At 39.8% G+C, this 20878-nt stretch overlaps 1 protein-coding gene across 11 annotated transcripts in view; it reads right to left on the bottom strand.

Annotated features, from left to right (window-relative positions):
• PTPRK (protein tyrosine phosphatase receptor type K) overlaps positions 1-20334 on the bottom strand; it is a 376330-nt gene extending 355996 nt beyond the window's left edge. For all 11 annotated transcript variants that reach the window (XM_021547162.3, XM_077782215.1, XM_077782216.1 and 8 more), the window contains exon 1: positions 20208-20334. In XM_021547162.3, coding sequence (XP_021402837.2) covers positions 20208-20319 — 112 coding nt within the window. In that variant the 5' untranslated portion in view covers positions 20320-20334. The remainder of the gene's footprint in view (positions 1-20207) is intronic.
• Positions 20335-20878: the final 544 nt, after the last annotated feature.

The following is a 20878-nucleotide window of genomic DNA, read 5'->3' as shown; positions in this document are numbered from 1 at the left end:
TCTATTTCAATTTGCCAGCATGAAAAGTTATCATTTCAGTTGACTTATGGTTTCTCTCCTGGTTTCCCTTCTGTTTGCATTAGTGAAAGCAATGCAAATAATTAATAATTCAATAATTAGAAAAAATAATTAGAAAACAAAACAGAGTAGGAATAATAAACTAACATACAGAAAAGTAAAAATTACATAGGGATGCTCACATGCACCTTATTGTTAACTTTTAAAATGTTCCTTTTCTCATGTAAAAAGGGGAGTGAATAATTTTTAATCCACAAATTTGCTACAGGCAGTTATAGTTTCAGAGAAAACTGGTATAACAATTTTGCAGCATTGCTTCGGCAATGCTTGAAAGACTTCTTGTTTAATTAAGATGTTCCTAGAAAACTGAAGAGGAAATAAAATACCAATCTTCCTAAATGTAAGCAGATTTTTATTTTTTTCTTCCAACATTTCCAAATGCTGTATCAAACTACCTCTCTCTTTACATTAGAAGCTAGCCTGAAAACAAAAACATTCAGACTTCTCATTGCTTTCCCTCCTTGTTCAAGCTAAGATGTAATATCCATAACACACATGGCTCCATGGTGAACGGTGAGTTCAAAATACTCACTTGACAATGAAGAAAGCCCCAAGGTCTGTATTTATAAGAATAAAGCAGATCATACTAATCTGGCTCTAGGAATTTCAAGACTGGTATCATATTGCAAGTGGCTACCCACTTGAACATAATTTCTCCTCAGGTTTTTCTTTCTACTTGAACTGCCAGCAGTGTTAACTCATTCAAGCAGCACACATTACTACTACAGAATCCTAGGAAAGCTCAAGATCCTACAAAGAATAATACCAATTCCAATAAATGAAACCAAATGGAATTTAAATTTAATTCGTTTTGACATTATTCTAAACAAACCAGTGTTCAGCTAGCAAATTGCAAGCCTACACACTATGTTGGAAATTATTTTACAAATGCAGTTTTGAAACCTTAGTTTTTCTTTTATTCAAAATAGCAAGCCAAAAATGGGATAGATTTTTCTTGTGAATGAGAAGTTTTAGCTGGAAACCACAAAGTTTATCCTAATTGGTTTGGGTAGTTCTGAAGTAGTCTCTGAATAGGGTTGTTTAACTTTCCTAAGCACAGTCAGAATAATTAAGACAAACCCTTTAGAGTTGAATCATTTTCTCAGAAATTCCTGGAATCTAAAAATTTCAAGGATGTTCAATAAGATGTAACACTGCCAATATTTAAGAATAAGATTCAAAGGTGTAGACCAATAAGTAACAGTTTCTTCATGCTCCTTTTAAATCACAGAGAGTGGGAAAAAGATACAGAATAATAATAAGAAAAATTAAAACAGCCACTTTACTAAACACAATCTCCTAATTTTGGTGCTTCAATTGTTTGTTGGCTTCTCATTCTTTCCTCATTTTCATTAATATTGTGGGGTTTCCTATTTAAAAAAGCATCTGAATCATCATTATTCCTGAAGTTTTGAATGGCAAGGATTGATCATCAATAATGTATTGTACAAAAAAAAAAAAAAAAAGAAAACAATAAAACATATCTGGGTCAACAGTACTATCATTTTAATGGGAAATGCTACTAGCAACCAGTGGGAGAGAACATCTTCCCCCTCCAAAGCAACTTAAGCTCCTGATGTTTCTTAAAGCAGAACTTCAAAGTAAACATTTTGTGATTATCTGCATATTTGCCCTCAGTATATATTTTCATGACAACAGGTTGCTAATCTTCTACAGTTTTCCAAAGCATACATCAAACTCTTCATCAGAATGAAAATACAGCATACAAAAAAGGAACAGAAAGTGACAAAGCAGGGTAGTACATAATAATGCACACATGAGATATAGAAATGGAAGTAAAATCCTACCGTCACAGCTGTCTCAAAGGTTAGTGCTTTGTAACCTTGAACTGAATGCACTTTAAATGAGGGACTGTTCCTTCAAATATAGTAAAAGTGATATTAACTAACTGACACCAGGTGATCTTTACATGTAGCCTGCATCCCAGAACAGAAAGCACCTTGTTCACAGAAAATTGCTGAAGAATTCTGTGTTAGCTAAGTGAAAGAGAACTCGATCTGCTCTTTTAATTTTGTACTTAGGCACTTAGAAACACAATAGCCAATCAAAATTACTTACTTGGATATTAATATTTTACACTTAACCTACAGAAAATTACTAGAAAATTTTGCACTAATGTTCTACAAAACCAAAGCATCTATACTTCTGGAAAGAAAAATTACTTCCATTTCAAATTCTAAATTCACAAAATTCATCACTCAATTTATCATACGTTAAAACAAATACGAAAGGGTAACTACTTTTCCCAAATACCAAATAGTCTGAATATATTAGCTCAAAAAATTTTGACAATATGAACTAAGCTTGTTTCACAAATACCAATATACATCACATCAAACACATCATGCACGAAGGTGTTATTCTGTGGGTTGTTTGAGTTTGAGGGATTGGGATGAGAGGGCATGTTTTCCTTGGTAAGCAGGAGTTTGTTTCTTGATTTTTAACCATGAGAAGGTTGCCTGTAACAACTTCAGAGCACACAGCTTCAAGTAGACTTAAACTAATCCCTTTCAGAATCTGCCAACACAGCGTGCTCACTGCCCAAACTCCTGCTGGATTGGTTAAAGCTGCTGAAGGAGTTAAGTCCCCCTCTTGCTAAGCAGAAGCACAGCCCCCTTGGCAGAAGTAAGGCCATCCACTGTGGTCACAAAGGACTAAACACACTTCCCTCTCTATGATCTGCATGTTGGTTTCAAGCTCTGACCCGGATTATTGGAGCAGACAGTCATGGATAACAATTCCTTAAATTGCCCCAATACAGATCACTAGATGCCTTGGGGACCTTAGCTATCTAAAGTATTTCTGAGGCTAAAGCCAAGCTTTCTCAAATAAAGCACTACCCAAATGATAAATCAGTCTCGCTGACAGACCTTAATGCCATAACTTTAGTTAAGACTGCTGTTTGTTGGGGACATCCCTTCATACACACTTCCTTTTTGATAACTTTAAAAAGAGCCTTGTACTAAAAGCTATGCAGTCTACACAGCTCAACTTGAATAAGCACAATATATCATCTGAGTACATGCTTCTTCTCAAGTAAATTCATTAGAGAACCTGAAAAATGTACCTCTTTGATATGCTGAGGAGAAAGGTTTAACAGGGCATTCAGAGACTTCCCAAAAGAGAAGTATAAAATGGGGGCCCAACATTAAAAAACAGATTTGATGGTTATCCTCAGCAGAGCAAGGAAGGGCTGAATCATGTACCTACTTTATTTTAATCTTGACAAAAGAGTGTTTATGTACCATAGGATGACACATTGGAACAATGAAAATTACTCTAAATTATCTCTAAATTCATTTTATTTCACATTGAATAATTTGTGTAGCTTCTTTTCCCAGAATTAGTCTACTTTAATCCAATTTACCGTAATCCATTCCTAAGGTGAATTATACTAAACTGAATTTTAATATGACATTTTAATACTGAATGAAAGCAACCCACACATCATTTTAACATGATTTAACTAAACTGTTTTAAATTAATTTTTAATTTGAATTGATTTTATTTGACCTTATTGTCACATATGGACACATCACCTTCACACATACTTTGAGAAACAGTCTGACAACAGAGAGAAATGTATCTAGAAACATTTCTGTGATAGGCAGAAAACTTCACATAAGGTGTTCTCTGTGTTGGAAAAGGAGTTTTTCATTTCACCACCTCATTTAAGAAGCCAAGGGTTAAACAGACTTGAGGGGTTTCACCTCAACAAGCATTGCATACAACTGTAAGATGCTTCTTTTGTGAAACAATGGAAATCACATGGAAGAACTTCCAGACATCCTCTTACTAGGAGAGATGTACTTTCCAATTAATAGTAGCAAGAAGCCAAACTTCAAACCTTTGCTGTCTTCATGCTAGACTTGCAGGGTGAATAAAGTTTATAAATGAGTTTGCATGCAGAAGCATAAATCTTGCCCAATTCACAAAGTTACAGGTTGGGGGGGTGAAAGAAAAAAAAAGCAAAGAAGTCCATGCATTTCTGCAAACCCATTCCTGGGTTATTTGTGAATGTATCATTTCACAAAAGAAAAAAAAAAAAATCCAGTCTGACTGCTCAGAGTAGGAGCAAAGGTTATGAAAATGTCTCTCTGAAGCAGAGACCAACCAGCCATTCTGCCAGGCTGGAGCACTTTCAACCTGCATCGACCTGTTCCCACACCCCATGAAATTGCAGGTTACACTTCTACTAGAATCAAAGGAAGTGTTGCTTGTAAGACACCTCTGGAGGCCATCTAGGCCAAATACCCCCTTCAAAGTAGAATTATCACCAAGACTATAACATCAGCCACATCTTTGTCTAGCTGAGGACTGAAAGCCTCAGTGGACAGGGGTTGCCCTGGGCAGTCTGTTCTGCTCCACCACCCTCCTACCATGAGCAAAGTTTTATAGTATTCAAGCTGAGCCTCCCAAGCTGCAATTTGTGTCTACTGCCCCTTGCTGTATAATAATACAGAGATCCTCTCTGTCATCTTCATAAACACCCTTTAGTTCTTGCAACCTTCTGTTAAGATTATCCCCTTACTCTTCCTTCCTCTTGAGACTAAACAAGCCCAGCTCCCTTCAAGTGCCCCTTGGAGATCACACCACCTATGTCACACCAGGCCTCAACCTTGGTAACTTCCCAACAGGCTTCAGCTTCTCCATATCCTTCATGACCTGGGAGAAGGCAAGAGGCACAATTCCCAACAAAATACTCCAGACATACCTCACCAGCACCAAGTAGTGGAGCATAGCATCTTGCCACAACCTGCTGGCTACAATCCTCACAGTGCAGTCCAGTATGCCATTCACTTTGCTCAAAAAAACAAAAAATTAACTAAAAGCCCCACAGAAGTAAATAAACAAAAAAACCACATGCATACCCAGCCAGCTATCAACCACAAATCCATTTCTTGCAGGGCATCACCCAACCACTATCCAGCCTGTACCCACAGGTATTCCTGCTGCCAAGATTGGCCCATGCACCAATGTTCTTGGTCCAGATGGCCTTCACAGTCCATTCAAAATTAAATCATCAATCCAAAACTATTCTGGCTTGCAGAAATATCCCATGTGTCCTGATTACCACAGAAGAGACACCATGACTCACTTTGTAAATTGTGCCATTTCAACAAGAGACAGCTCCCAACAGAACCAGAAGCACTGGTCATCCTCCATTAAAAAACTAGCATTGAAAATGGAAAGATAGCAATAAGTGGTAGTGCAGGTATTGTAACTATAACATGAATTACAATTACGCTTTTCTTTTGAGTGCCTGGTGAAACACACACCTTTGATAGCTGACATCCACAGGACTTCTAGCCAAAGCAAACCTATACACCTGAAAGATGTGATGCTAAAAACTGGGGACGCAGGCAAAGATTTGAAATTTTTTTTTAACATCAGATATACCCAATGTGCAACCAAATATATTTAATCTGGATTTGTATTTTGAGATTACTAGCTTTATGTACTTCCACTTCCCTGACTTCTGTGAAAACAGTCACTAGGAGAACTCAAAAAAAAAAAAAAAAAAAAAGGGTGGGGGGGCAACTCAAGTGTTAAATACTGTATTTAACTGAACTGTTAAACAAAAACAAATCATATTCCACTGTTTTCTAACAGTTAAACTATGAAAATATTGCACTTGTCTACTTCTAAAGGGCAATCTCATCTCAAACTCCATGCTTTTGGGAGCTGTTGCACTAAGAGAGGTAGGAAAAAAACTTGTCTCGTCTGTCAGCAATGACATCTATCCCCCATTGTTTAATCAGAAATCTGATCTGCTAATTAGTTACTGTGCAAGGAAGAAAACTAAATATAAGAAGAGTGTACTTGCCACAATATGTTTTGCAACATTAATAAAACATTCAATAATTTGTTGCGTTCAATAGTTTCATTGCTAAGTCTGCTAAAGTAAAATGTTAAATGGCCTTGGAAAATCTATTTGACAACAGAGCATAAGTCTCTGACAGAAAGTCAAGGCTACTTCCTATCCAAGTCCTATAAGATGATCAGCTTGATATGGAGAATGCATGTTTATCTTCTTTGCAAATCACATTTTCCTTAGTCTGTGTGGTATTAATCTCCATGGGGGTGGACACCTCCAGGAAGGTGCAATGGTTCATCTCCTGGTTCTGGTCAATTCCTGTTTTAATCTCATTTCCATGTCGCACTCTTCACACATAGTGAGATATTAAACTCTATAGGGGTAGACATCTCAGCTGGCCTTAGAACACAGCTTCTCCCCTTCTGGCCAATTCTTATTTTAACTTTAATTTCCTATGATTTATATTCCATTTTCAAGTTTAATATATTCTGCTTCATTTTTATCAACAAGTCATCTCTCGCTTTCCCTCCCCTACCTCTTTTAAGAGATTTTCACAGGAAAAACTACCCATTTGGTCCTTTCTACTAACCATTTCCCTCAAAATCATTGTGATGTTATTGCCAGGTTGAGATGTTATTGGTGTCATTACCATCAATGCTACTTGCAAACACACTGACAATGCTTGCTTTATTAAGGACTAGTTCTCTCAGTGGGGTATAATTTTGTACAGCCTCGCTTCATGTAAAATTTCATTTACCTGTTGCAGGATGGGAAAACCCCACACCTAGGTAAGAAACTAGGATAAGTTAGAACATAAGAAATTAAAGCATAATGCCTTATTGTACATTCTCCAATTGACAGTCAAGTCTCTGTCCTAAATGAGGGGTGTAGTGCAACAGAAATCACAGGAACATCATGAGGCAAAAGTATTTCAGACCTCTCAAATATTAGTATCATAATGGGCTACACAATCACAGAGAGGAAAACAAAACCAGAGATCTTTAGCCTACATGATATCTGCCTCAAACATTTTGAGACCAATCTTTGCTCTTCCCAGAAAATATAAAGCACTGCTTGAATACAGTGTTTAATTTCACTATCTAAACATGCTTTCCATTTTCCTGCCAGGTTAGCTTGTCAGTCTTGAAAACACTCATCATGCATCATCATCATCTACATCTCTTATTTGTTCACCACTTGATAAACCTACTAGCCAAATATTTAAAACCTCAACAGAGAGGCATGTTTATGAAAAGGGCAAGAGACACAATTTCAAAAATATTGCTACTTTTTCAGAGCATGTTCTTCAATTTTTTGTCCCACTGATTTTTATATACTCTCTAGCAGAGAGTCTGTCTATTCTTTCTCTTTTTTTTTTTTTTTTTAATAAGCTATACCTGTATTGGGAATTTGGTTCAAAAGAGAATGAAAATAAATGTCTTATTGTCTTGATTGCCTCATTTACCATTTTGTTTCTCAGCACAGCTCTTGTACATCACCACCGAGACGAGCACACCAGAAGCTCCACATCTGAAATGCTCCAACAATTCTCAAGGAAGATTGATTCAAAGTTAGTAGACTATGTACCATGAGATCCTTAGGAACCCAGGAGCCTACAGGGGAAGACCATGAAATCTGAGGTAACCCTGCCTGGCTACAGCGCATGCAATGGTTCCAAGTGTCTCACTATCTGTAAGGCTTCAATTCAGCAACCAGTATCTATTGCACTAAATTGCTTGTCAATGCAGATACAGCTATAGTCTGTTTAAGACACAGCGAAACAGAATTGCCCTGACAGGTACTAGTGTCACAGATAAAACTGGCAAGATCCTGCTAACTTCTTGCTGTAGCAGCTCTAAGATTCCAAAAGCAAAATACAGTGCAGCTAAGTGTGTAAACAACTTTACTCAAACATAACCTTACTTTGCCATTGGAAATTTTTTTTTACGGTTTCTATTCACAGACATTGAAGTTATAAGCTTGAATTTAAAAAAGATTACTTCCTAGTTATCCAAGTCTTTCATTCCAAAGTTTTTGGAAAGCAAACTGAAATACACTTCAGAACATTTATCCAAGCTTTGACTTCATTTAATTTTACCATGCATTACATTTTCATATATGGTCGTTATTGTTGTCTGTCTGTTAAGCTGCTGTCTTTTGTAGTCCATTAGCCGGGCTTCAAACACTGATTGCAGTCCGCCATTAAGAATATCTTCTTTGCCCATGCATTTTATCTCCTACTATTATAGCATTTCATCATGCCAGAATCTGTAAATTGTGCCTGAGAACAAGCTAGTCTGTCTCTTAGGTAAACTGATCAATCATATATGAAAGAAACCAAAAATACTCCAGGGACCTAGATGTATTTATATATTTTACCATGTATAAACACATCCATCAAACAGCCACTGGGTCTATTTATGATCTATACATCAATTACTGAACATTTACATAGAAGATACAATCATTGGTAGTTTATCTTTTATACTGCTAAAGGCAAATCCTCCTAATTACAACTTATTTAGCCAGAAGTTTTTAATATGTGCAACTCTAATGTTCTTAATGTTGTTACACTTTTGTACTTTTCCCCCAGATTACAGAAATCCTGAGGTTCAATCTCTTTCTGAAATGTGTTCTGAACTGCAAAATTGTAACAACAGCAACTTCTCTGGGCCTAAACATAGCAAATGTAATCTTTTATATAAGGACCCATTTTGCTTAAGTACTGAGACCACATACTGCCTGCTCTTTCTTAATTCTTATACAAAGAAATGCAAATTTATTCAGATGTCTAATTACTGTAGTTGAGATATAGTAAACAAGTGGATAAGAGAGAATGTAAAAGAAGGACAGGAAGAATACTATGATAAACAATACACAGTCATCTTGGATGCAGAATGTCTCAAAAAAGGATTAGGAAATAAAAAGAAACCAGTTTTACCTGGATTCCTTCTTGACAGATCCTTTTACATATAGTAAATGTGAAGATAAAGGTGCCCTGATCTGGGAGTTTAAAAAAACCCACACCAATAAAGTAAAAGCTAAACAGACACTTGGAAGAAACTGGAGAATTATCACAAAAGTCACCAAAACCCCCTGCCTAACCATAACTCAGTCTTAACTAAGAAGGCATTCATCCCACAGGCAGGTAGGCTGGTTTGTTTTTCTGATCTCTTTCACTTGGCAATACACTCAACATACAGCATGAGCAGAGCAGTTTAGAATTTTATGTATTACTGCCCACAAACCTATTAGTGTAACAAGATAATGATAAAATATGAGTTATTCCTAAAGTACCAAAAGCTGAAGAGCAGGAACAAGGATGGGCTTATCATCCTTTCATTCTCAGTTCACATTTTGTGTCTTATAGACAAAAAAAGGCATCCTCCTCATTCATGGCACAGTACTGAAGAAACTCATCAACTTCAAGATTTCTGCAATGGGTTCAGAAATCCCTTTTACTCCTTCTTAATTTTACACTTTCTTCTTCAAATCTATTCTGTTTACACAGGTGAAATGCTGCCATCATGAAAGGACTCAATCCTCAACCACAAAACAGTAACTAATGTGTAATGACAGTAATGACTAATAACTAATGACAGTAACATGTAAGAGGACTAAGGATCATTGTGGTTTAAGGACTTATTTATTACAAAATTGCCATCCCAGTACTTAATGTTGTCCTCCAACAAATATGAAAGCAGTTGCTTTTCCTTTAAGGACAAAGGAGTAGTGCACTTTTGTCTCCCCTATATGTCACAAATGTTGATTTCCCATTTTCAAAGTATTATTCAAGGCAAGAAATTCAATAAATTCTCCAGAACTACTTTCCACTACAGCTTTGTTGCAAGCGGTGCCCAGGAAACAGCACTTGGTAAGAACTTAACAAAAGTGTCTATTAGGTAATCAACATCAGTACTGCTGTGCACTTCAAAAGTGAATAAAATTGCTATTTTATTAGGGAAATAAATAAGCATTTACGAACTTCATTCAATTGTGTGTCCTCTGGGGACTGCCTAATATACAAACTTAGTAAATTTGAGCATTTTCTTTGGCTTTTGTTTCCACTTGCTAATGCTGGGGTTTTTTTAGGTTTAGGTTCACAATGCAAATGCTTCATGTCCAGCTGCAGTGGGAGATTTTTTGTTGTTTTTTAATCACATATGCACTTCCACTGAAAGACAATTTTCTAATTCTTTCAACTTCATCACAGAATATGACTGGACCATTAATTATTTAAGGCTGCTTTTTACTTAATAGCTGTTTAAAGAGATGGATGGTCAAAACAATTTCCCAGAAACTCAAATTATCTATGCTTGTTTTCATTCCCATTTCCATGCTTAAGCAAACAGAGAGAGAGAGATGTTTATGCTTAGCATCTGGATACTATCACTATGCAAGCAAAGCAATCCAAAAGATTATTCCAGTATTCCTAGGGTCTGCAAATGTCATTATTAATCAGAAATGTTACTCTTTCAGGTTCACAGCCTCATCACATAGCCCATAAAGCTCAGACCAAGGATTTTAAAATACATGGTTTCTGTCAATCTGAAAGTAATGTACCGACTCCCCTCTTCTGAATACTCATAAAGAACATCTGTGCAGTCTCTCTAAACGAGAGCATAATCTTGCCCTTCCAAAATGCTGGTGATTTAACTCAGCTCCTTGATCAACATTTCACAGAAACACCAATAAATCACCAAAAGGTTTGAGCATTTGGAGTATAAACCCAAAAAATACAGGTAAGTGAGCCAGAGGGAACAACCACCACCCACCACCCCCCAAAAAGATGTTTAGTATATACATTTCAATGCCTTTAAAACAACCTCTAAACTGAGACTGGTAGTTAACTGCTGCTGTGCAGACAACAGGATACACAAACTGGCCAGGAACTCTCTCATCCCTGGAACAACTACAGACCTGGAAGCACTTCATACCTTCAACATGACTCAGGGAGCTGTTAACCTACCCTACAGTACTTAACCAAGTCAGCATACAGTCATTACAAATGAAAGGAGAAAGAAGGGGAGAAAAGAGGTGGGGGGGAGGAAAAAAACTACTGGGAATGACACACCACCTAGGAATGCAACACTTTCCCACTTATGTAAGAAGAATCAAAGCATTAAACAACTAAGCTAACTTTATCAAAGAAAAAAAAGTCAACCACAGTGGCTAATAACAGCACATAGAGTATATAACTACTAACAGAAGTAATTAAAAAATATTAAAAGTTAAAACAAAAACCAATTTGATTAACAATTTCTCACTTCCAGGTTTCAGCCACCTCAGTCAGACAAAAAAAACCCACCTTTATATCTTTACAAGCTGTGACATTACACCCATCTATTTAGCCTGTGTCTACCAGGAAAATTATAATCCCTTTCATTACCAAGCTGCCTTTCACCTGATTCAGAAATCCAAATCATTACACACTAAGGGTTTTGTTCTCACCTGGAAAATGTCTTCCCACCCTTACATATCTACTTACATTCTTCTAAGTAAGCAGGGCAAGGACATGAAGGATTTTGTTTGTGGTGGGGGTTGTGAATAGTTCGTCATGCTATCTGAAAGGAAAGGTAGCAAGAAAGTAAAGCCAATCCCGCAGAGATTTACAAATGCAAAAAAACTTAATATAAATAGACCTTTTGCACTAAACAAGGCCACACACACAAAGTATTCATATGCTGAAGAGCTGGCAAGCCTGTGGAAGGAATTAGCTTGCCATTTCTAGTATATTCACAAATTGAGTCAGGACTGATTGCAGGTAAAAACTAACTGCAAAAAGAATATTTGCTTGGCTTTTCTGAATTGACTAAGGAAAAGACTGAAAAGACCATTTTATTATACTTCTGCTGTGCAAGAGTGGAAAGCCTTTTTAACTGGAAATTTACTAGCCTGAAAAGTGAACATGAAATGAACCAAAAAACGTTGTCACATCAACAGACAGACACAGCTAACCAGCTAAGCAAAGGAGCACACAAATACTTCATGAAAAGTGATATTTATACTCAACTATTTATTTCTATTGTTTATACTTAACCATTCTGACTAAGGAATTTCATCGACCTTGCTTCCCTTTTGGCACAAAACTCTGACATTAAACTCTTCCAACAAAAACCAAGGAGAGCCAAGAAGATTCAAAACAGGAGCGGGAGGGAGATGCTCAAATGCGCGTTTAAGATTCACCGGCCTGGGGGAGGTGGGCGGTGGATGCACTACCACAGGGACAAGGAGCGTGAGAGCAGTGGGGAAAAATGACAATCCACTTCTTTCTTCAGGTATGGGGGAAGGGACTGTGCAACTAAGTGAACTGGGGGGGTTTGTTTATTTAACATTATCTTTAAATCAACACCATGATCTTCTCTGGAAAACTTATGACAAATAGCACTGAAGTTAACAGCAATGTTTTGGTATGTACTGTCTACTTAAAATGTATATGTATACTTGACGCTAATTGGAGAGATACCTGAAAAAAGTATTGTAAAAACGCATTTCTACTAAGGAAACATAAGTCAAAAAAAATATAAGACTGCCTTTGGTATTTTTATAAGAAATCCCTTCAAAGTATTTTAAACAGAGTGATGGCAGTCAGCACTGACAACTTATCTAGTCATGAACTCAGTCACATTTCTTCAGCACTCTCATGGCTGATAAGTGCTTTCACATTTACAAAGAACAGGCAAATAGGGTGACACTGGGAGAACCAAAACAACTGATAACATTTTGATCTTACTTCAGCCTAATACCACAGAGATATGATACAGATATAATGGAGTGTCAAAATATAAAATTACAGCATTTTTCTAATTAATAGCAACAGGTCAACTCTCTGCAAGATCTTGCAATTTTAATTTTTCACTGTAGTTTAGAAGACAAAAGCAGTCTAAAATATCATAAACCATACTACAGGACTCACAAAGAAACACAACTTCTATTTGAAAATAGTAATACAAAAAATAGTTCAAGAAGTCAGTTATCCAGTCAAATATTTAACTCTGAGCAGTTTTGAATTCATTTGAACTACAGCCACAATTATTCTTCGTAGTATTTTTCTCTTCTGGTTAATATTCATCAGTCATTTTTACAGTTACAGAGCAAGTGTTTACCCACAAAAGAAAGCATAAAACTCCACCTCAAAATAAATTGAGTAACCAGTGTGTAATAATTAGAATGAACATACCATAACTTAATTGCAACAGAATTTGGGTTTAAAGTATTCAACAGTGTCTCATAAGTCAGTAGAATTAATCTCATGACATGGTAGTTGAGAAATGGCTTCTTTTGCTACTCAATTAATAAACATAATCACATGTTTTTAGTAAGTGGCAACAAAAGTAAATGACTTTCTGACAAACTGAAAGGTCTAATCTTTCATACACTAGCTAACAAAAATAACCTCATATTACCTTAGTACTAGGCAAAGAATTGAATTTTTTCACAGCACCAATTCTCAAGAAATTAAATTCCTCAAATCTTTTACTGAAAATGCAAACACAACTTTCAACTACATGGCCTCCTAGGTAAAGCAGAACTACAAAATTGGTATGTACTATGGGTGACTTCAGCTGCGTAGTTTGCATAGTTTTAAACTACTGGTTTAAAGCCATCTGTAGTCAAGGCTCACCAGGAAGCAGCACAAGGTAATGACCTTTCTGACCTACAAAATTATGTGTAGGATTTCATTCTCAGCCAGATTTTACAAAATTGTCACCAGTGCCATTTACCGCTGCCCAGCCGGCTCATGCTGGCCTTTAGAAACCATGGCCATTTTTCCCTTTCAACCCACATTCATGTCTTATGAGCAATCCTATTTAAAAACCCCATAGGATGGTCAAGGACAGATCATGAATAGAAAGATATGAAATCACAGAAAGCAGCTTTAAACCAGTTTCTCCTGTGCCCCAAACTGGGTGTCACAACATCCTCTACTTCTAGCTGTGTATCAAGGTATCACCTCCACCAAGTCCTCTATTGCTTGACATCACAATTATCCTCTACTAAGAGCTATAAATAGTCCACTCCTTGTTTATACAATTATATAATAGACACGTTAGAGATGTATTATAACAAAAGAACACATTTAAGCCCAGTTTACTCAAAGCTGCATGTCAGAAACACTAGCATAATTCTGTCATCTGTTGGTGTGAAGTCAGCCAGAGCACATCCTCAAACATCTTCACCCAGTCTAACCCCTCCAGCTCCAGAGTGAACACCAGGCCTCTCTTCTCACCTAAATCCATGTCCTCCTGGCTTCTCTTTGTAGTTCCTTGGGTGGATGAAGCGCTGGCATGGTGAGCAGAGCATAGATCCAGTGTGACTCAAACCAGTGCCAGGTTCACTTCACATGAGCTGCACTGCAATTGCAGCCGTCAAAACAGCTGTCAAACCAAGCCTTCCCACCATCAACCCTCATCCTCCCTTATAAGTCAGGTTTAGGTGGCTGCACATCTGTCAGTGAGCTAATAGGAAACTTATCCTCAGCCCCATCTTCCCTTCAAGGAGATTCACATAAAGCTAAATCAACTCACCCACAGGCCACTTGGTGGCCACACCTAGCACAGCCGAAGACCTGAGAGCCACTCAAGTGATAGAAATGCTCCTCTCTGTGGCAGCAGTAATATAAACTACCTTAATAGCAGAGGCAGATTGCAAATGAAGCTCCATATCGGAGCACACACTTCTGGGAGAGCAGCACTACAAAGGCATCTTTTCATGACAATGATAAGCTATGACAGATGGGATTCCATCGGCACCTGAAAACACAAGGTATGTCCTAATTGACTCAGCTAAGAGAATTTAAGTAGTTTTTTTTTTTTGGAAGCTTCCTATTACATTGACAGGATCTGTGTTGCAAAAGGAAGAATAGAGATTTCACCAAAACAGTTGCTGACACTCCGTCACATACCAGCTCCTGAGAGGCAAGATGACCTGGATGACTACCAGATAGAGATCATAAGGACTTGAGAGCAAGAAGCAATGCTACAGCAGTGCTGCACATAGTGCTGCACATCTCTTTGCATGTTAATCCAGGTACTGCCAATCTTTACATGTAAGAGGATGAACTCTTTTAAACTCACTTGTATTAACAAGTGCATATCAAGAAAGAGAAAGAGGCAACCCATGGTAATAAAACATAAAACTCTCTCAAACATTCAACATGAGGTCACAGGTTCTTCAAGAGACTTGCTCAAAACCTCTCCTTGCTCCAAAAGGGCTGGTTAAAGACTCTCTCTTTCCCAAGAGTCCTGCTGTCCACTGGCACAGCCACTCCACAGACTATCATTTAATGCAATATCTCAGCTCTTCAGTAATTAAATAGTTCCATAAAAGTGTCAGTTCACAACCACGAGTGAGAGAAATGGTCAAAAAAGCCAAGCAAATGACAGGAACGATCACACTACAGATAGGGAACAGAAATCATCATTAGGCACTATATAAATCCATCAGGCAGCTGTCTCATGGATGCTCTGAGCAATGTAGAACTGGAACAGAAAGAGAAGGCTGATAAAGAAGAAAAAGATTATATGAAATGATAGCTTCACAGAAGGTGGCTACAACTGGACTTTTCTGACTAGAAAAGGCATAGTTGAGATAGTTGAAAAACCCTATGTAGCATGAAGAAGATAAAATGGGAGAAATTATTATTCATCTTTTCATACAAGAATTAGGATATATGAAATATAAGCTATTTCAAAAAACAAAGGACCACAGCTTTTTCCACATAACTTATATATTCCTTACCACAAAGCAAGATAAATAATAAAAGCAATAGAGGCCGAAAATGTCATTAGGCACAATTATGGTTAGAGTATAAAATACCAGCACTTTGTCACTGTGGCAGTGACAGACAGTACTCAGAGGAAGTCACTGACCTTGCCAAAAATCCCTCTCCCCAGGTGCCCACCATCAGAGACTGGATAGGTGGACCTCTCACCTCATCATGTGCAGATTTCTTACCTCACCCCACCCTTGGGATTTTTCCATTTTTTATTTATTATTCTAAGCGGATCTTAAATAAGAGAAAGACATCTCCCTTATTTAAGGTGCCCTGTGCATATCACTAGCACACTAATCAAGCAGTACTGTGATTCTCAGACAAAAGGGACTAATTGGGACTTCCGGGGGTCATTGTGTTCTGGGTGCTTTCAATTTCACATTAATCAGTTAAGTTCCAATTAAACAATTTATATCCACTGTGTTAAGTGTAATATGGCACCTGAAAATACAGATAGGCAAGTGATCTGTGAACCCCCAGTGCCATGGAAAGAGCTTCATATATAAAAGCGAAGAAAAACATTTGAGAACGAGGTGATGAAAACAGGAAAATAATTTCACTTCTAATTTCACTCATTTTCCAAGTAAATTGCCAATACATTTGAACAGCTTGATGGGAAACAAAAAAGCTACTGGTAAGTTCCTTATACATGCACACCTATCTGCACTAGTGTCTCCTGTATATCCTGCATATATGCAAACTGTAGTAGCTTCAAGATAAAATATGACTGAAGCACCTTTTGCTGTTCTGGCAGCAAAGAGCTAATTTGAGTTTAATGACTTTAAAGTATTTTTAAATATTTTCAATGAGCTCTCTGTCTCTTCTACTACATGATTACAAACAGTAGATATGCTGGTTAACATTTTTGTATATTTCTCAATAAGTGTATTTAATAAGAAATATATAAAACAAATATCTTCTACTTTATCATATCAAGTTTCTGATTTAGATTCACTCCCAACTTTAACTATTTCATCAGAGTAAGGGAATATTATTAACTTAGAAATACTTATTCTTGCATGTTAATTTGTGACATTAACTACTTTGCATGCAAAAGTCTAAGGAATAACTATTCTAATAAATTATTTGAACTCATAAAACATACAGTGTTTTTTATGCTTAACTGTCCCCATGGTCTGAAGTATCACAGTTAAATAACCAGGTAAGCTGATGCATCTAAAGTTTTTATCTTCATATCTTTTATTTAGTAATTAAAAACCTCACAGTCTTGCACAGACACCATCAGACACAGTGCAATGCATATTTCTATCAGCCAGCTGACAAGCCAGCAGCATTCTTCAAATTTTTTTAAATATTCCTTTTTTTTCTTCAAATTTGAAAATATGCAAATTGCTAAAAATAAAATTTAAAAAATATAAGTTTAAAGTGATTGAGTTGTGAAAACAAGCTGAACTTGTTCTTTATCAAACTGTAGGAGTTGCAGATGAAAGGAGGTGCTATATAAGGAATAGCTAGACTTCAACAGAGAACACACTGCCAAAACATTTTGGCCTAGATTCTGACAGGCACGCACCCAAGTTGAAGGGTCATGGAAAGCAGCGGTGTAAAGAAACAATCTACAGAGACCAGAAAACATTACACTGCGGATTAGGGCTGCGGCTGGGGGAAGGGGGCAGGGAAGGAGGGCAGAGAGAAGCTGCTTGGGGTTTTGTTTGCTTGGGGTTGTTTCACTTGAAATCTGGGGAGAAAAACAAAAGATACAATGTCTCGATTATGTGTGAAGGGGGTGGAGAAGATATACAAGCACAGTTTCTAAGACAGCAACGAATTATAAAATAAATCTTCCTCTTTTTCCTAAATTTCTGTAGCTCCTTCTCATTTGCTTTCACAGAATATGTTAGAAGGAGGAACAGACGGCAAACTATCACATGCAGCTCCCGAAGAAAGCCAACTTTCAAAAAAATCATATTCTGTAATTTGATTAGACCCTTAATAAACATCTCAAAGTTTTTATGAAGAATTTTATGAAGACTTCTGGATCATGCTATCATTCATGCTCAGGAGTAGTACAGAGCATCATAAAAAGAAAATAAAAATCAAATTACAATGAGATAGAGATTTGTGAAAGGTCCAGACTGACTTAATACCCTCATTAATGACAAAGGAAAATTAACAGTTTTCAATTCTTGCAATTCAGAGGAGAAGACTACTAAGAAAAAGGGAGCTGAGAATTAGCTAGGTTTAGTTTAACTTGGAAAACCACAGGCTGTTATATTACAGTGAGAATTGTGGAAGGCAGACAAATAAAGATGATTGCAAAACAATATTCATGTTAAACAATGGAGATGCCTAGGTATAAAAGAGATGCTCCAGTGTACACCAAACAGAGGAACTTCTCATTTAGCCCAGAGAAAGGCTCTTACTGGGACATATGAACTCAAACCTTTGTGTGTGCACCCACTAACACCAAAATAAAGAAGTTTCATCAACAGAATCACAAACACACATACACACTCCTGAGACTGGCTTAGAATAAGTAATGAAGCAAAGCTTGTGGCAATTATTAAATTCAGTAGGGCATAGATCCACTTGTGGATATCAAATGTATTTTAAAGGAGTGCAAGAACCATACCTTAAACCAAGCAGAATGACAGAACCAGCTACTAGCAGCTGTATTTCACCAAACCTGCAAAAAGGTCTGAATGTCTCCGATCAACAAACCTCTGACTGGTGCAACACATCAGTATTCTTGATACTTGGCAATAGAAACTAAAGTCTCCAGCTGCTGACATGCTATACACACCAAAAAAAAATTAATCTTGTGTTTCCTAGATACAATTGTTCAGCTCCTTGACAAGCTTCACCTACTCTGGTCAGAAGGATATTGAACATTCTTTTCCACTTACCTAACACATACCCCACAGTACCAACCTGACTGCTAGTACTTGCAATACAAAATGGGCTGCATGCCACATTTTCAGCATAAAATACCACAGACCATATAAGTTATCAGAACTTCCTACTCTCCTTACACCAGTGAACAAGCTTATAAAAAAATCTTTACATAAGTGTTACCTTTGGTGTTAACATTAGTCTGATGAGTTAGAAGTAAAGCAAAAAATCCCCGGTCTAACTTAACTATGATTTTAATGAAAAGATATTACGCATGGGAATAATTTATTTTAGCTGTTCCTACAACATACCAGCTGTGTAGATGTTACATTTCCCTTCCCTTGGTAAAGGGCTCGTAGGTGCTTACGTAATTCTACAATTCCAATACATAGACATTGAATTATACACGCCAAAGTCAGACACAAGGATGGATGTAAGCTGCTCAGACCAGCACTCCTTCAACATATTTCTTAATCGATGACATTTCAAATGTCTCAATTAAAAACTAATTCATAGGAGGACCAGGAGGAAAAGAAGAAATACCGCTGACTACATATCAGTCCTTTAAAGTCTCAAGAGTGTACATACTTTTATTAATGGCAGTTTTCAAATCAGTATCGCATGATAAAGATCTCAATGACTGTCCAACTGATGCACCCGATGCAATTGCAAGCACTATTCAAACGAGGGTGCGAGGGAAGAAAGAAAAACGAGAACCTTAAGTCTATTTCAGTCAGTCAGACCTTAGTGCAATACTTCACGCCGCAAACAGTAAGAGCACGTTCATAATAAAGCTTCACCCAAGCAAACGAAGGGCGCTACATAAACTACAGCGGAACAGGTGGGGGTGACGGTCCGGCACACGACTCCCCAGTGCCCCTCGCATTATCCCGTCACAGCACGGGAGATGCTGCCCCTCTTCCAGGAGCGGCCGCTCCAGCCCCAGGCTCTCTGCCCCGAGGCTCCCCCGGGGCCAACAACTCACCACCGCGCCGGCCGCAGCTCCCACCGCCCGGCCCCGCGGGCTTTAATTCCGCAAAACCCGCGGCGTTGGGCGGCCAGGGAGGAAGGAGCGAGAAATTCGCGGCTTTCACACAAAATAGACGCCGACCCTATCGGAGCTTTCCCTCTCGTTTGTCACCCATCACTCTTTTATTAATGTTGGGAGGAGGGGATCCCGGTGGCCGGCGGCAGCTCGTGTCTCCCCGCCCCACGCCGCGGGGCAGGGGGAGCGGCCGGGCTGCGCTCTCCACGCCAGGCAGGGAAACGCCGGGAAAAGTTTGAGCGGGGGAAGGGGCGACAAAAGCTCCAAGCCCGCTGGCACCTGGGAGGCCGGCCGGAGTTGAAGGAGGAGGAGGTGAGGAAGGGGAGTTTGTAAGCTGCCCGAAGCCCGCGCTCTGCCCGCCCCTGCGAGCCCCGCGCCGGCAGCCCGCGCACACGCGTGGGTCGCCCACCGCGCCTCGCAGAGCGGAGGGGCTGGGGGCGTGGGGCAGCCCCTCCGCAGCCCCACCGCCGCTCCTCGGGCGGGAGCCGGGTCCTAGAGCAGCGCGACCCTTACCGACCCTCTCCCCTTCCTTCCCCTCCCTTTCCCAGCAGGCAGCCCGGCACGGCGCGACCCCGCCGCGCCGCCCGCCCTTACCTGGGCGCCGAGCAAGAACTCACCTGCCGAGAGCTGGGCCCGGGCCGCCCCGAGCAGGGCGGGCGAGCGGCCGGCCAGCAGGGCGAGCGCCGCCAGCAGCGGCAGCGAGGCGGCGGCGCCGGCCCCCCTGCCCATGCCGACTTGCGGAGAAGTTTCTGAAAGAGGCCGGCGCTGCCCCGGCCCGCGGCGGCGGGCGGAGCGCACCTCGACCGCCCCTCCCGCGGCGGCGCCTCGCCAGGAGACCCCCGCGCCGAGGGGCGCCCGCTGGCCCCGGGGCCGCCCGCTGGGGCAGCGTCTGCGGCGCGACGAGCGCGGCGGCGGTGGCACCGATTCGTACTCCGGAGTTACTTTGCTGCTGGGCGAGTGGGGCGGGAGGGAGGAGCCGAGAGCGCACGTCCAACCCCCGCTCCCCGGCACTTGGCACGGGGAATGTGGGACTCCGGCCCGCAGCCCGGCGCGGGCGCAGCGGCGCCCGGCAGCGCCTCCTGCTGCAGGCGCGGGGGCAGCACCGGCTCGGATCGGCGCTGCCCGGATCGCCTCCGCTCCGCTCCGCTCGGATCGGCTTCCCTGGCGCGGCGCGGCTTTCCCTGGCACAGTCCGGCTCGGCTCTTCTCCGCCCTCTCCGGCACGGCGAAGCCTGGCTCAGCGCGGCTCCGCTCGGCTCGGCTCAGCACGGCACAGGAGCAGCTACAGG

This window comes from Lonchura striata, chromosome 3, assembly GCF_046129695.1.
Source record: "Lonchura striata isolate bLonStr1 chromosome 3, bLonStr1.mat, whole genome shotgun sequence".
NCBI classification, from domain to species: Eukaryota; Metazoa; Chordata; class Aves; order Passeriformes; family Estrildidae; genus Lonchura; species Lonchura striata.
The sequence above is the reverse complement of the archived record's forward strand: the minus strand, read 5'-3'. Positions and strand labels throughout refer to the sequence as shown.